Source organism: Mustela putorius, unplaced genomic scaffold, assembly GCF_011764305.1.
Source record: "Mustela putorius furo isolate JIRA1106 unplaced genomic scaffold, ASM1176430v1.1 tig00003845_pilon_pilon_pilon, whole genome shotgun sequence".
In the NCBI taxonomy this organism is placed as follows: Eukaryota; Metazoa; Chordata; class Mammalia; order Carnivora; family Mustelidae; genus Mustela; species Mustela putorius.
In genome coordinates this window covers 21321054-21337244 of record NW_025421998.1, presented here as the reverse complement: position 1 = coordinate 21337244, position 16191 = coordinate 21321054, and the positions used below count along the sequence as shown (strand labels likewise).

Sequence of the window (16191 nt, the reverse complement as noted above, 5' to 3'; positions counted from 1 at the left end):
ACGCTTTTTTCTTTTTTATAGAAATTTCCCTTTCACACTGAGTTGAATGCATTTTCATTTTTTATATCAAGGGATTCCTTCAGAGTTTAGCAATTGGTCTTACTTGATACCTGCACAAAGCATAAAAGATGATACACGACAAATAGTATTGAGTGTTTCGTACGCACCGACTAGATGCTAGACACTGTGCTAAAAGATCTACGTATTCTATTGCTTATTCTCACAAGATCCCTCTGAGGTAGATAATATTATCTGCCTTTCCTAGATGAGGAATCCAAGGCTTAGAGTTTAGATCACTTGGACAAATTCATGGAGCTGGCAGGTGGCAGAGCCAACATTCAGGTCCACTGAAGCCTTTTCTGCTGTGCAGGAGTGCGGAGCATTCTAGAAGTTACCGTTGGCCATGACTCCCTCACATCAGAACTCGCAGAATCAGACCTCGAGAGAGGAATAGGTCCCAGAAAGGTTAAGCCTTTTTCTCCAAAACACCTATGAGGGCAGCTAGCCTTTAGTCTTTGGTGCAACTCATTTAAATCTGTACTAATACGTATAGAAAACCAAGAGAATGGGAAGCTGGAAGATTTGCTGCAGCTGGTGGTTCAGGAAATGACTGGATTGTGAGGCTCTAACCACTCTGCCCATTTTACCAGTGATTTGGGTTAGGGGTGAAAATCCTCACCTTATTCACTGTGAGGTATTAAAGGCAGCTGTTAAAACATTAATAGAGTGTTAATGTTCACCACCTCTCAGAGTAGAATATTAAGGACAGTAGACCTATTTCAGTTCTGATGGTGGAGAAAGCCTGGGTGGGAGGCTGAGGCACACAGTGCAGATACAAGGGTTCTAGAAAGAAAGGAGATGAAATCTGATTCAGAGAAAGGATCCAGTTACTCTGATTTCATTTTTGGAGGCTAGTTGGAGATTTTATTGGTTGATTTTTATATTCAGTGTCCTCTTCCAAATCTACTGGGAAGTGAAGCTCTGAAACACATTCCAATAGCAATTGATCCATACCATCCAAAAACAAGTTAGAGTTGCTAATATCCTCCCAGGACCAAAATTAAAGTACATTTTTCAAAGCTTAGGATTTGCTCCTTCTCTCTATCAGAGTTATACTTTTCAGGGAAACAGAGTTGATCAATGATAGAATGAATAATTTGGTACATTTTCTTCTGCTGATTTCTTGAGAGTTGAATAACTTGCCTTTGGACCTTCTTTCTGTTCAATAGATGATGAAGGTCAGGAGATTTAAAAAATAAGTATATTTTGTGTTGGCCAAAAATATGATCATCCTGGGTGGCTCAGTGAGTTAAAGCCTCTGCCTTTGGCTCAGGTCTTGATCCCAGGGTTCTAGGATGAAGCCTGCATCGGGCTCTCTGCTCAGTGGGGAGCCTGCTTCCTCCTTTCTCTCTGCCTGCCTCTATGCCTACTTGTTTTCTCTGTCAAATAAATAAAACCTTAAAAAAAAAAAAAGATCATCCTGAGATCTACATATTTGAGCATACATGTTTAAATATAATGAGTATTTATCCAAATACTTGCGTAATATTTTAGATAAATACTCAAGCTCTGTTTCGTTTTGTTTGTTTTAACTTTCTTACTAGTCCTCAAATTCCCTAATTGTTCTAAATTAAATAAAATTCACTGCAAGCTAAGGTCTCTTGAGTCCTAAGTCTGAGTCATCTCTGACCTAATGCCTGGTTATTTTGGAAAGATATCTAGCATTAAGGAGTTCAGATTTTTCATTTACTGACCATTCATCCTCTGGAGCTTACACCCAAGATTAATTAAATTCTGTTTCTGAGGAATCTGTTTCTCCCACTCTGGCAAATAGAAACAAGTTAGTACTGAAAATCTACTTGCCTAAATTTGATGAGACATCAAGCTCCTTTCTTCAGAAGGTGGGGGGTATTGGTGAGTGGAGGGGAAGATGTAATCTGTGACTAACAAATCAGCATCGATGCTTGAGTGAATATGAACAACAACACGAATGGGCCAGGGAGGCTGACAAATTACTTTCTAATTCTGTTCAAAATATTTCACTATTATAAGTTCTAGAAACATAAACAGGCAACTACAGGGGTATTCACAAGTCAAAACTGCTTCTGAACTGTTCTCTTGCCTATCACTGAGTGGAGAAAAATCGCAGTCAAGTGGCGCTTCTCATCCCCAATGTATCTGTTTCACTAAAGCACAACAGCACAACTCCTGAATTTAGAAACTACTTGTGTCCCCTTGCCAAATGTTTGCTCAAGTGTTTAGCATAAACTCTGCATATTTAATTGTCACAGTATTATAGCAAGTATTTTTCTCCTCTGCCCTCATGATAAAAATTTAGAGTTAATTATATTCTGAATTTTTGCTCGCAAGGATTTTATACAACTCTTATAGTCATTCAACCAAACAGCTCAAATGATCAGCCAATATTTTATTTATTTATTTATTTATTTTTAACTTTTATTTATTTATTTTTAATAAACATATAATGTATTTTTATCCCCAGGGGTACAGGTCTGTGAATCGTCAGGTTTACACACTTCACAGCACTCACCATAGCACATACCCTCCCCAATGTCCAGAACCCCACCCCCCTCTCACCCACCCCCCTCTCCCAACCCTCCTCTCCCCAGCAACCCTCAGTTTGTTTTGTGAGATTAAGAGTCACTTATGGTTTGTCTCCCTCCCAATCCCATCTTGTTTCATTTATTTTTCTCCTACCCCCTTAACCCCCCCATGTTGTATCTCCACTTCCTCATATCAGGGAGATCATATGATAGTTTTCTTTCTCCAATTGACTTACTTCGCTAAGCATGATACTCTCTAGTTCCATCCACGTCATTGCAAATGGCAAGATTTCATTTCTTTTGATGGCTGCATAGTATTCCATTGTGTATACATACCACTTCTTTATCCATCATCTGTTGATGGACATCTAGGTTCTTTCCATAGTTTGGTTATTGTGGACATTGCTGCTATAAACATTCGGGTGCACGTGCCCCTTCGGATCACTATGTTTGTATCTTTAGGGTAAATACCCAGTAGTGCAATTGCTGGGTCATAGGGTAGTTCTATTTTCAACTTTTTGAAGAACCTCCATGCTGTTTTTCCAGAGTGGTTGCACCAGCTTACATTCCCACCAATAGTGTAGGAGGGTTCCCCTTTCTCCACATCCTCACCAGCATCTGTCATTTCCTGACTTGTTAATTTTAGCCATTCTGACTGGTGTGAGGTGATATTGCATTGTGGTTTTGATTTGTATTTCCCTGATGCCGAGTGATCTGGAGCACTTTTTCATGTGTCTGTTGGCCATCTGGATGTCTTCTTTGCAGAAATGTCTGTTCATGTCTTCTATCCATTTCTTGATTGGATTATTTGTTCTTTGGGTGTTGAGTTTGCTAAGTTCATGATAGATTTTGGACACTAGTCCTTTATCTGATATGTCGTTTGCAAATATCTTCTCCCTTCTGTCAGTTGTCTTTTGGTTTTGTTAACTGTTTCTTTTGCTGTGCAAAGGCTTTTGATCTTGATGAAGTCCCAATAGTTCATTTTTGCCCTTGCTTCCCTTGCCTTTGGCAATGTTCCTAGAAAGATGTTGCTGCGGCTAAGGTCGAAGAGATTGCTGCCTGTGTTCTCCTCAAGGATTTTGATGGATTCCTTTCTCACATTGAGGTCCTTCATCCATTTGGAGTCTATTTTCATGTGTGGTGTAAGGAAATGGTCCAATTTCATTTTTCTGCATGTGGCTGTCGAATTTTCCCAGCACCATTTATTGAAGAGGCTGTCATTTTTCCATTGGACATTCTTTCCTGCTTTGTCAAAGATTAGTTGACCATAGAGTTGAGGGTCCAGTTCTGGGCTCTCTATTCTGTTCCATTGATCTATGTGTCTGTTTTGTGCCAGTACCATGCTGTCTTGATGATGACAGCTTTGTAATAGAGCTTGAAGTCCGGAATTGTGATGCCACCAACTTTGGCTTTCCTTTTCACCCAATATTCCTTTGGCTATTTGAGGTCTTTTCTGGTTCCATATAAATTTGGGGATTATTTGTTCCATTTCTTTGAAAAAAAAATGGATGTTATTTTGATAGGAATTGCATTAAATGTGTAGTTTGCTTTAGGTAGTATAGACATTTTTACAATATTTGTTCTTCCAATCCAGGAGCATGGAACGTTTTTCCATTTCTTTGTGTCTTCCTCAATTTCTTTCATGAGTACTTTATAGTTTTCTGAGTATAGATTCTTAGCCTCTTTGGTTGGTTTATTCCTAGATATCTTATAGTTTTGGGTGCAATTGTAAATGGGATTGACTCCTTAATTTTTCTTTCTTCTGTCTTGTTGTTGTAGAGAAATGCAACTGATTTCTGTGCATTGATTTTATATCCTGACACTTTACTGAATTCCTGTACAAGTTCTAGCAGTTTTGGAGTGGAGTCTTTTGGGTTTTCCACATATAGTATCATAACATCTGTGGAGAGTGATAGTTTGACTTCTTCTTTGCCGATTTGGATGCCTTTAATTTCCTTTTGTTGTCTGATTGCTGAGGCTAGGACTTCTAGTACTATGTTGAATAGTACTAGTCAATTGGTGATAATGGACATCCCTGCCATGTTCCTGACCTGAGCGGAAAAGCTTTCAGTTTTTCTCCATTGAGAATGATATTTGCGGTGGGTTTTTCATAGATGGCTTTGATATTATTGAGGTACGTGCCCTCTATCCCTACACTTTGAAGAGTTTTGATCAGGAAGGGATGCTGTACTTTGTCAAATGCTTTTTCAGCATCTATTGAGAGCATCATATGGTTCTTGTTCTTTCTTTTATTAATGTGTTGTGTCACATTGATTGATTTGTGGATGTTGAACCAACGTTGCAGCCCTGGAATAAATCCCACTTGGTTGTGGTGAATAATCCTTTTAATGTACTGTTGAATCCTATTGGCTAGTATTTTGGTGAGAATTTTTGCATCTGTGTTCATCAAGGATATTGGTCTGTAGTTCTAATTTTTAATGTAGTTCTAATTTTTAATTTTTAATTAATTTCTCATTTAGTGCTCTGAATATATCATGCCAGCTCTTTCTGGCCTGCCAGCTCTCTGTGGATAAGTCTGCTGCCAATCTAATATTTTTACCATTGTATGTTACAGACTTCTTGTCCCAGGCTGCTTTTGGGATTTTATCTTTGTTAATACGACTTGTAAATTTTATTATTAGGTGACGGGGTGTGGACCTATTCTTGTTGATTTTGAGGGGGAGGTTCTCTGCATCTCCTGGATTTTGATGCTTGTTCCCCTTGCCATATTAGGGAAATTCTCTCCAATAATTCTCTCCAATATACGTCTGCTCCCCTCTCTCTTTCTTCTTCTTCTGGAATCCCAATTATTCTAATGTTGTTTCGTCTTATGGTGTCACTTATCTCTCAAATTTTCCCCTCGTGGTCCAGTAGCTGTTTGTCTCTCTTTTGCTCAACTTCTTTATTCTCTGTCATTTGGTCTTCTATATCACTAATTCTTTCTTCTGACTCATTTATCCTAGCAGTGAGAGCCTCCATTTTTTATTGCACCTCATTAATAGCTTCTTTAAATTTCAACTTGGTTAGATTTTAGTTTATTTCTCCAGAGAGGGCTTTTATATCTCCCAAGAGGGTTTCTCTAATATCTTCCATGTCTTTTTTGAGCCCAGCTAGAACCTTGAGAATCGTCATTCTGAACTCTAGATCTGACATATTACCAATATCTGTATTGATTGTGTCCCTAGTCTTTAGTACTGCCTCTTGTTCTTTTTTTTGTGGTGAATTTTTCCGTCTTGTCATTTTGTCCAGATAAGAGTATATGAAGGAGCAAGTAAAATACTAAAAGGGTGGTATTTCTTTAATTTTGACAGGCAGAGATCACAAGTAGGCAGAGAGGCAGGCAGAGAGAGAGGAGGGGAAGCAGGCTCCCTGCTGAGCAGAGAGCCTGATGCGGGGCTCAATCCCAGGATGCTGGGATCATGACCTGAGCCAAAGGCAGAGGCTTTAACCCACTGAGCCACCCAGGCGCCCCAATGATCAGCCAATATTTATCTTCAGGGTAACAATCAGAATGTCAAACTTCTTGCCAATAAAATGTATAATTTTATATACAATAATAATTAATAATAATATAATTTTATAATCAATAGATTGACCTTAGCTGTTGGGAAAAAATTGAAAAGATGAAACATTGCTGAGATTGGGTTTTTATCTTTGATTCATTCAGGGTAGTTGAATTTAAAACTGATTTCATTAAATACTCTTTAGCAAATTAAAATATAAAGACGAGATAGTTATTACATTTACTTCCTTTTTTTTTTTAAGATTTTATTTATTTATTTGTGAGAGAGACAGTGAGAGAGAACATGAGCGAGAAGAAAGTCAGAGAGAGAAGCAGACTCCCCATGGAGCTGGGAGCCCGATATGGGACTCGATCCTGGGACTCCAGGATCATGACCTGAGCCGAAGGCAGTTGTCCAACCAACTGAGCCACCCAGGCGCCCCTTAAAATGTCAAGTTCTACTCAGGCTTGCATGTTTAATTTTTTCCACAACAAAGACTTTGGTACTAAGAAATACAGAATTACACTCTAGATAAATATGAATTTATTTATTATTTTAGAGCAAGAGGAGGTAGGAGGGAAGAGGGAGAAAGAGAGTGAAAATCTTAAATAGGATCCACACCCAGAATGGAGCCCAACATAGGGTTTGATCTCACGACCCTGAGATCATGACCTGAGTCAATTTCAAGAGTTGGTCACTTAACTGATTGAGCTACCCAGGTGCCCCAGATAAATACTAAATATTTTTAAGTAAACCCCCAAATATCAAAAACCCTAAGGCAGTATTTTTGGCTATCTTCGACTAATTACCTAAGATCCATCTATCTCTATATATGATACAATATATGAAATATATTATATATATATATATATAAGATATATCATTATCTGATGCAAAGAACATATGCCATTGCATAGTACAGAATTGTTTATTGTTTGGCCCTCTCTGTATTCTCTACACAAATTGCAACTTCATATTGCCCATTTCCTCTCCATCCCAAACTTCCCAGCAGACTTTGTATCTAGGCATCAGAACAGGTATTTATGGGGAAACATAAAAAAAACTAGGAAAGTTATAGCTGTAAATGCCAACATTTTAAAAGAATATAGACCTCAAATCAATAACCTAAGCTTCCACCTTAAGAAAATAAGGAAGAGCAAGAAAATCCAATGCAAGCAGGTTAATAAATATTGGTGTGGGGATAAAATAGAAAATAGAAAACCAATAGAATCAATACAAATCAAAGTATCTACTTTGAACTAGTTTGAACACTCAGGTTCATAACAGCATTGTTTCACAACAGCCAAAAGTGGAAGCAACCTGTGTCCATTGATGGATGAAGAGATAAACAAAATGTGATATATACAGCTAACAGGGCATTTTTCACTCCTAAAGAGGAGGGAGATCCAGATATGAGCTGTCAGATGGGTGAAACTTAAAGACATGATGCTAAATGAAAGAAATTGGGCTTAAAAGAGCAAATATGGAATGAATCCACTTATATGAAGTAGTCAAATCCATAAAAGGAGAAAGTAGAATGGTAGTTGCCACAGGTTGGGAGTAAGGGGAAATGGGGGGGGGGGTAATAGTTAATGGTTCAGAGTTTCAGTTTTGTAAGTGGAAAAAAAAAACCACTTTTTAAAAAATTTTTTATTTTTTTATAAACATATATTTTTATCCCCAGGGGTACAGGTCTGTGAATCGCCAGGTTTACACACTTCACAGCACTCACCAAAGCACATACCCTCCCCAATGTCCATAATCCCACCCCCTTCTCACAACCCCCCTCCCCCCAGCAACCCTCAGTTTGTTTTGTGAGATTAAGAGTCACTTATGGTTTGTCTCCCTCCCAATCCCATCTTGTTTCATTGATTCTTCTCCTACCCACTTAAGCCCCCATGTTGCATCACCACCTCCTCATAAAAAAAAAAAACACTTTTTGAAAAAGTTCTGGAGGTGCCTGGGTTGCTCAGTTGGTTAAGCATCTGACTTTAGCTCAGGTCATGATCTCAGAGTCCTGGGATTGAACCCCACATTGGGGGGGTCCCCACTCAGTGGGGAGTCTGCTTGTCCCTCTCCCTCTGCCCTTCCCCCCACTCATGCTCTTTCTCTCTCAAGTAAATAAATAAAATCTCTTAAAAAGTTCTGGAGGAAGATGGTGATGATGATTCCACAACCATGCGAACACACTTAATGCTGCTACAAAACTGTACACTTAAAATGGTTAAAATGGGTGACTCTTAATCTTACAAAACAAACTGAGGGTTTCTGGGGGGAGGGGGTTTGGGAGAAGGGGGTGGGGTTATGGACATTGGGGAGGGTATGTGCTTTGGTGAGTGCTGTGAAGTGTGTAAACCTGGCGATTCACAGACCTGTACCCCTGGGGATAAAAATACATGTTTATAAAAAAATAAAAAATTTTAAAAAAAGGTTAAAATGGTCATTTTATGTTATGTATATTTTATTACAATAAAAAAACTAAAAAGTTGGTTATTTGAAATGATCAACAAAAATTAAGAAAGCTATAGCTTGACAGATTAAGAAAAACAAGCGGGAAGACTAAAAATTCTAAAATTAGAAATGAAAGTACATGTGTTATTACTTGTTTCACAGAAATAAAAAAGGATTATAAGATAATATTGCACCTCAACAAATTAGGTTACCTACCTGGAACTGACAGATTCCTAGAAACGTACAAACTATCAAACTTGACTCAAGAAGAAACATAAAATCTGAATAGGTCTATAACAAATAAGGATATTAAATCAACAATCAAAACACTTTCAACAGAGAAAAGCCTAGGACCGGATGGCTTCAGTGGAAGATTCAACTACACTTTTAAAATATAGACAAGGAGAAAATAGCTCATAACTCATTCTGTGAAGCCAGTATTACCCAAATAAAGAAGCCAGACCAAGACCTCACAAGAAAGGAAAACTACAGGCCAATATTCCTTTTGAATATAGATGCAAAAATCCTCAACAAAATATTAGCAAAGAAAATACAGCAGCATATAATAAGGATTATACACCATGAACAAGTGGGATTGGTCCCAGGAATGCAAAGGTGGTGCAACATACAAAAATCAGTCAGTGGGGGCACCTGGGTGACTCAGTGGCTTAAAGCCTCTGCCTTTGGCTCAGGTTATGGTCCCAGGATCCTGGGATGGAGCCCGGCATCAGGCTCTCTGCTCAGTGGGGAGCCTGCTTCCTCCTCTCTGACTCTGCCTGCCTCTCTGCCTACTTGTGATCTCTGTCCATCCAAAAAAAAAAAAAAAAAAAAATATATATATATATATATATAAAATAGAATGAAGGAAGAAATTTCTGTTGATGTGGAAAAAGCATTTGACAAAATTCAACACCCTTTTATGTTAAAAAAAAAAAAATTCAACAAACTAGGAATGAAATCTTCCAGAGATAAGTGCCCTTATTTCTCAGAAAGTCACCCCAGGGTTCAACCACCATTGCTAACATGAAAATATTAGGTCAAACCAAAACTTTGAATGTTGCATCTTGAGTCCATTTTCTTTCTTCAAACAACAGATTTTTTAAATAGTCCATTTTTCTAGAGACAGAGAATGAGTTTGTGTGGCTAGCACATTTTTTGGAAGTTTTTATTTAAATTCCAGTTAGTTAACATACAGTGTAATTAGTTTCAGGTATACAGTACAGTGATTAAACACTTCCATGTAATACCCAGTGCCCATCACAAGTGCATTCCTTGATCTCCATCACCTATTTCACCACTCTCCCTACCTAACTCCATTCTGGTAACCATTAGTTTGTTCTCTATAGTTAAGAGTCTGTTCTTAGTTTGTCTCTCTCTCTCTCCCTCTTTTTCCCCTTTGCTCATTTGTTTTGTTTCTTAAATTCCACATAAGTGAAATCATATGGTATTTGTCTTTTTCTGGTTGACCTATTCTGCTTAGCATAGTACTTTCTAGTTCCATCCATGTCATTGCAAATGGCAAGATTTCATTCTTTTTTAATGACTAAGTAATATTCCAGGGTATTTATTTGTCACATATTCTTTATCCACTCATCAGTTGATGGACACTTGGGCAGTTTCCATAATTTAGCTATTGTAGATAATGCTGCTATAAACTGGGTGGCTAACACATTAAAGTTTACAATTATTTTGTTAATTCTTTATTACTAATAAAATTATACATTCATTCAAGATGGCAGACTAAGCACATATTCAGCTTTCCTCTCCTATCCAAATTCAAAGAAATGGTTTTTTTTTTCAAAAATCTGTAATATCCCTGTAAAACAAAATAGAAATGGTATTGATGGATCAGAAATTAATAGTTCCTAAAATCTAAAGGCAGACATGCCCAGATTGAATAAGGAATAAGCAAAAATGGCTGCTGTAAAAAAAGGGAATAGTGTTATATCCCTATATAGGGTGTATCCCAGAAATAAAAGATGTAATAATATTAACACTATTCTCATTAAAAATATAAAAAAAGAGTAAAGAATAAGACAAGATGGCTGCATATCCTTGCTGCTAAAAAAAAAAAAAAGATGTAAGAATAAGAATGAATTGAAATAAATGATCTGCCTAGAAAATCCAAAAGAATCAATGGGCTAAGTATTAAAACCAAGAAGACACTTTAATATATGATCAAGTACAACAGCATCATATAAAAACTATAGCTCTTTTCACCATCAGCAGCCAGTCAGAATTATCCCATTTGGTATATTTTTACTTTTTCAATTAAAAAAATGTACAGTTTTGAAACTCTTTGGGGTGCCTGGGTAGCTGTCAGTTAAGCATCTGACTCTTGATTTCTGCTCAGGTCATGATCTCAGGGTCATGAGATCAAGCCCTGCTTTGGGCTTTGTGCTGGGTGTGGAGCCTCTTTTCTTCTCCTTTTGCCCTGCCCCCAACACTTTCCCTCAAAGAAAGAAAGAAGCAAACAAACAAACTCTTTGTGAACCTTTTCCCCACTTCATTCAACTCTGTCCACCTCAGGGTAACCATTACCTTACATTTGAAATTTTCATTCCCATACATCCTTTTTGTATTTTTCTATATATGTGTATGTCCCCTTAAAAATATATTATTGAGGGGCACCTGGGTGGCTCAGTTGGTTAAGTGACTGCCTTCAGTTCAGGTCATGATCCTAAAGTCCCAGGATCAAGTCCCACACTGGGCTCTCTGCTTAGCAGGGAGTTTGCTTCTCCCTCTGACCTTTCCCCCTCTCATGCTCTCTATTCTCTCTCTCAAATAAATAAAAAAATCTTACATATATACACACATATATATGTATGTATTATTGAAAATCTTTCAAAATATGAAGTATATTGTTATTTTGCACATTGAAAAATTATATGCAAATGGTCTTAAATTATATATGTCATTCTGCAAGTTACTTTCACTCATTTTTCTCTAGATGCATCCATGCTGATATCTACATATGTTTATGGCATTCTTATTACCTGAAATCAGTATGATTGTATATTTTTTAAAATACATTTTTTCTTTCATTTCCAGAAATATGGACACTAAAAATTGCACCTTAAACAATATATGGGTTAATGCAATGGACTGGTTGTGCTCTCACCACCAAAATTCATAGGTTGAAATTAGAGTTAGAGGGCCTTCAGGATATAATTAGGGTGGAGTTCTCATGAATAAGATTAGTGCCATTATGCAAGGGACTCCAGAGATCTCTGAGTCCCTCTTTCTATCATGTGAGGATACAGGAAGACAATGAGGGTCTCTAACCTGAAAGAGTGCCTTCTCTAAAACAATATTGGTACCCTGGTCTTGGATACCCAGCTTCCAGAACTGTGAGAAATAAGTTTCTGTTCTTTATAATCCACCCAGTCTGTGAAACTTAGCACAGATTGGCTAAGACAGTTAAAGACAAATGTTATAATGAAAGTACAAAGTAGTTTGGAAAATAACCTCCAAGTCCATCAAGAGGAAGAAAGTTAAATAAATTATGCTATATCCATGGTATGGAAAATGAGTTTAGGTATTTAAAATAATTTCATAAGTCTATATAAACTGACATGGAAAATTTCTAGGGTATAAAAGAAAATATAAAACAATATGATCCTTTTCATGTTAAAAGTTTTATTGTGTATTTTTAATAACATATATGTAAATGTATTTTGGAAAAACAGAAAATTGGTTAACATCGAGTACCTTTGAGTAAGTGAATGGGTTTGAGGGAGATAAAGGGAAGTTTTTCCTTTTACTGTCTATTTTTAGAATTTTTAAATTGAGAATATATTCTTGTATTTTTTTTAGAAGATGAATTGAGGATTTGTAGACAAATGCTAGACAAAAAAAAGCAGTCTATTAGAATGAACAGAGCACTAATTCCCAGAGCATAAAATCCAGTAAGAGCTGACTGTGTTATAAGCATTTTAAATGTTTATGATTGGCATTCTTATGGCCTATGATTATAACTGCAGTTTCTATTTCATTTATATTTTTCTTTATATTTTTTCAGTTAAAAACAGGGAAGCAAGACAAAGAGTTGTAATGAACATACTCACTGACAGATCTCAAGGTTTTCAGTCGGAGAACACAACCACGAAAATTCAAACGCAGCACATTTAGACGCCACCTTTGCAAAGTTGACACTATATATTTATCTGTGATTATATTTTTTACTGCAGAAAAATCAATCTAAAAAGGGTAAACCAAAGACATTAAGAAATGAGAAAGATCTTTTGCATGCAAAAAATTTTAATATTTTAAAAGCATCAAGAAACAAATGTCTTCTGCTCATCTCTCACTTCTTCATTTCTTTGTTTTTATGGTCATTTGGGAGTTTAATTACCAACAGATTTTTTTTTGTTCATGGTCATTTCCAGGTTTAATTACAAACAGATTTCAAATGTCTAATCTAGGTCAAACTGGGAGGGCAAGAGCCCCCCACTTCAGGGTCAATGAACCCATACAAGTTCATTATTAATGGGTGCCTCCTTCTCTATTCACGAGCATAGACAATGTGTTAAGTTCTTGACTATGGGGAAGACAATTTAGAGTGAGAGGTTTAGAGTGGTCTTCTCCTAACTCAATTTGAGGAGGGAGGTCTGGGGGAAAGGAGAGATGACCTGAGTGTACCTGGCTGATTGCATGTAATATTGAAGAGCACAGAGATTTCTGGGAACTCCTAGTGGCTGGGGCCAGTTGATAAACAATAGCATTGATATCATAATATTAATCATGTCTTTCAGACATCAATCATTTCTTTCAGCTAAGAGATTACATTGAGGCACAAAGAACTCCCCTCAAAATCAATAAAAATAAGTCAATACCCCAACATCTAATAGAAAAACTCACAAATCTCAGAAACAAAGAGAAAATCCTGAAAGCAGCTCAGGACAAGAGGTCTGTAACCTACAATGGTAGAAGTATTAGATTGGCAGCAGGCCTATCCACAAAGACCTGGCAGGCCAGAAAGGACTGGCATGATATATTCAGAGTACTAAATGAGAAAAATATGCAGCCTAGCCAGCTAGGCTGTCATTGAAAATAGAATAAGAGATAAAAAGCTTCCAGGACAAACAAATTAAAAGAATTTGCAATTACCAAACCAGCCCTACAAAAAAATATTGAAAACCTAATAGTAACATAGACCAGAAAGGAACACAGGCAATATACAGTAACAGTCACCCTAAGGCAATTCAACAGCACTAAATTCGTATCTTTTTATAGTTACCCTGAATGTAAGTGGACTAAATCCCTCAATCAAAAGGGTATCAGATTAGATTAAAAAAATAATAATAACAATATGCTGTCTCCAAAAGACTCATTTTAGACCCAAAGATGCTCCCAGATTTAAATGAGGGGGTTGAAAACCATTTACCATGCTAATGGACATTCCAAAAAAAAAAAAAAAGCTGGGATGCACTCCTTATATCAGACAGATTAGATTTTAAACCAAAAACTATAACATCTATATATATAATATAACTGTATATAATATAATAAAGGACTAGCTATATCATACTTAAAGGGTCTATCCAACAAGAAGATCTAACAATTATAAATATTTATGCCTGTAACATAGCAGCCAATTATATAAGCCAACTAATAACAAAATAAAAAAAAAAAAACATCAACATTAATACAATAATAGGGGCACCTGGGTGGCTCAGTGGGTTAAAGCCTCTGCCTTCGGCTTGGGTCATGATCTCAGGGTCCTGGGATTGAACCCGCATCAGGCTCTCTGCTCAGTAGGGATCCTGCTTCCCTTCCTCTCTCTCTGCCTGCCTCTCTGCCTACTTGTGATCTCTGTCAAATAAATAAATAAAAATAAATAATAATACAATAATAGCAGGAGACTTTAACACCGCCTTCAATGAAATGGACAGATCATCTAAGCAAAAGATCAACAAGGAAATAAAGCCTTTAAATGACATGCTGGTCCAGAGGGACTTCACAGACACATTCAGAATATTCCATACCAAAGCAACAGAATACACATTCTTCTCTAGTGCACATGGAACATTCTCCAGAATAGATCACATCCTGGGTCACAAATCAGGTCTCAACTGATACCAAAAGATTGGGATCATTCTGTGCATATTTTCAAGCCAAAATGCTTTGAAACTTGAACTCAATCACAAGAGGAAAGTTGGGGGCACCTGGGTGGCTTGGTAGGTTAAGCCTCTGCCTTCGGCTCAGGTCATGATCTCAGGGTCCTGGGATCAAGTCCTGCATTTGGGCTTTCTGCTCAGCAGAGAGCCTGCTTCCTTCTCTCTCTCTCTCTCTCTTTCTCTGCCTACTTGTGATCTCTCTCTGTCAAATAAATAAATAAAATCTTAAAAAAAAAAAAAGAGGAAAGTTGGAAAGAACCCAAATATAAGGAGGCTAAAGAGCATCCTAGTCAAGAATGAATGGGTCAACCAGGAAATTAAACAAAAATTGAAAAATTTCATGGAAACAAATGATAATGAAAACACAACTGTTCAAAAATCTGTTGGACACAGCAAAGGCAGTCTTGAGAGGAAAGTATATAGCAATACAAGCCTTTTTCAAGAAACAAGGAAGGTCTCAAGTACGAAACCTAACCCTACACCCAAAGGAGCTAGAGAAAGAACAACATAAAAAGCCTAAACCCAGCAAGAAAGAGAAATAATAAAGAGCAGAGCATAAATCAATGAAATAGAAACTGAAAGAATAGTAGAACAAATCAACGAAACTAGGAGCTGGTTCTTTGAAATAATAAGATAGATAACCCTCTGGCCAGACTTATCAAAAAGAAAAGAGAAAGGACCCAAATAAATAAAATCATGAATGAAAGAGGAGAGATCACAACCAACATCAAAGAAATACAATTATAAAAACAAACTATGAGCAACTAAATCCCAGCAAATTTGATAATCTGGAAGAAATAAATGCATTCCTAGAGACATATAAACTACCAAAACGGAACCAGGAAGAAATGGAAAACCGGAACAGACCCATAACCAGCAAGGAAATTGAAACAGTAATCAAAAACCTCCCAAAAGGGGGCACCTTGGTGGCTCAGTGGGTTAAAGCCTCTGCCTTCAGCTCAGGTCATGATCCCAGGATCCTGGGATCGAGTCCCGCATTGGGCTCTCTGCTCAGTAGAAAGCCTGCTTCCCCCTCTCTCTCTGCCTGCCTCTCTTCCTGCTTGTGATCTCTGTCTGTCAAATAAATAAATAAAATCTTTTAAAAAAAAAAGATAATCTCCCAACAAACAAGACCCCAGAGCCAGGGGAATTCTACCAAACATTTGAAGAAGAATTAACACCTATTCTTCTGCAACTGTTCCAAAAAACAGAAATGGAAGGAAAACTTTCAAACACATTTTATGAGGCCAGCATTACCTTGATCCCAACCCAAAGACCCCATCAAAAAGGAGAATTACAGACCAATGTCCCTGATGAGCATGGATGCAAAAATTCTAATTAAGATACAAGCTAATAGTATCCAACAGTACATTAAAAGAATTATTCAACACAATCAAGTGGGATTTATTTCTGGGCTGTAAGGTTGGCTCAATATCCACAAATCAATCAATGTGATACAAAACATTAATAAAAGAAAGGAGAAGAACCATATGATACTCTCAGTAGATGCAGAAAAAGCATTTGACAAAGTACAACATCCTTTCTTGATCAAAA

The 16191-nt window shown here is 37.1% G+C and overlaps 1 protein-coding gene across 1 annotated transcript in view; it reads right to left on the bottom strand.

The window, feature by feature from the left end:
- Nucleotides 1-16191, bottom strand: part of FBXL13 (F-box and leucine rich repeat protein 13) — a 248478-nt gene that overhangs the window by 130500 nt on the left and 101787 nt on the right. Inside the window, exon 9 of the mRNA XM_004739587.3 lies at nucleotides 12586-12718. Within this exon, the coding sequence (XP_004739644.1) occupies nucleotides 12586-12718 (133 nt within the window). The remainder of the gene's footprint in view (nucleotides 1-12585; nucleotides 12719-16191) is intronic.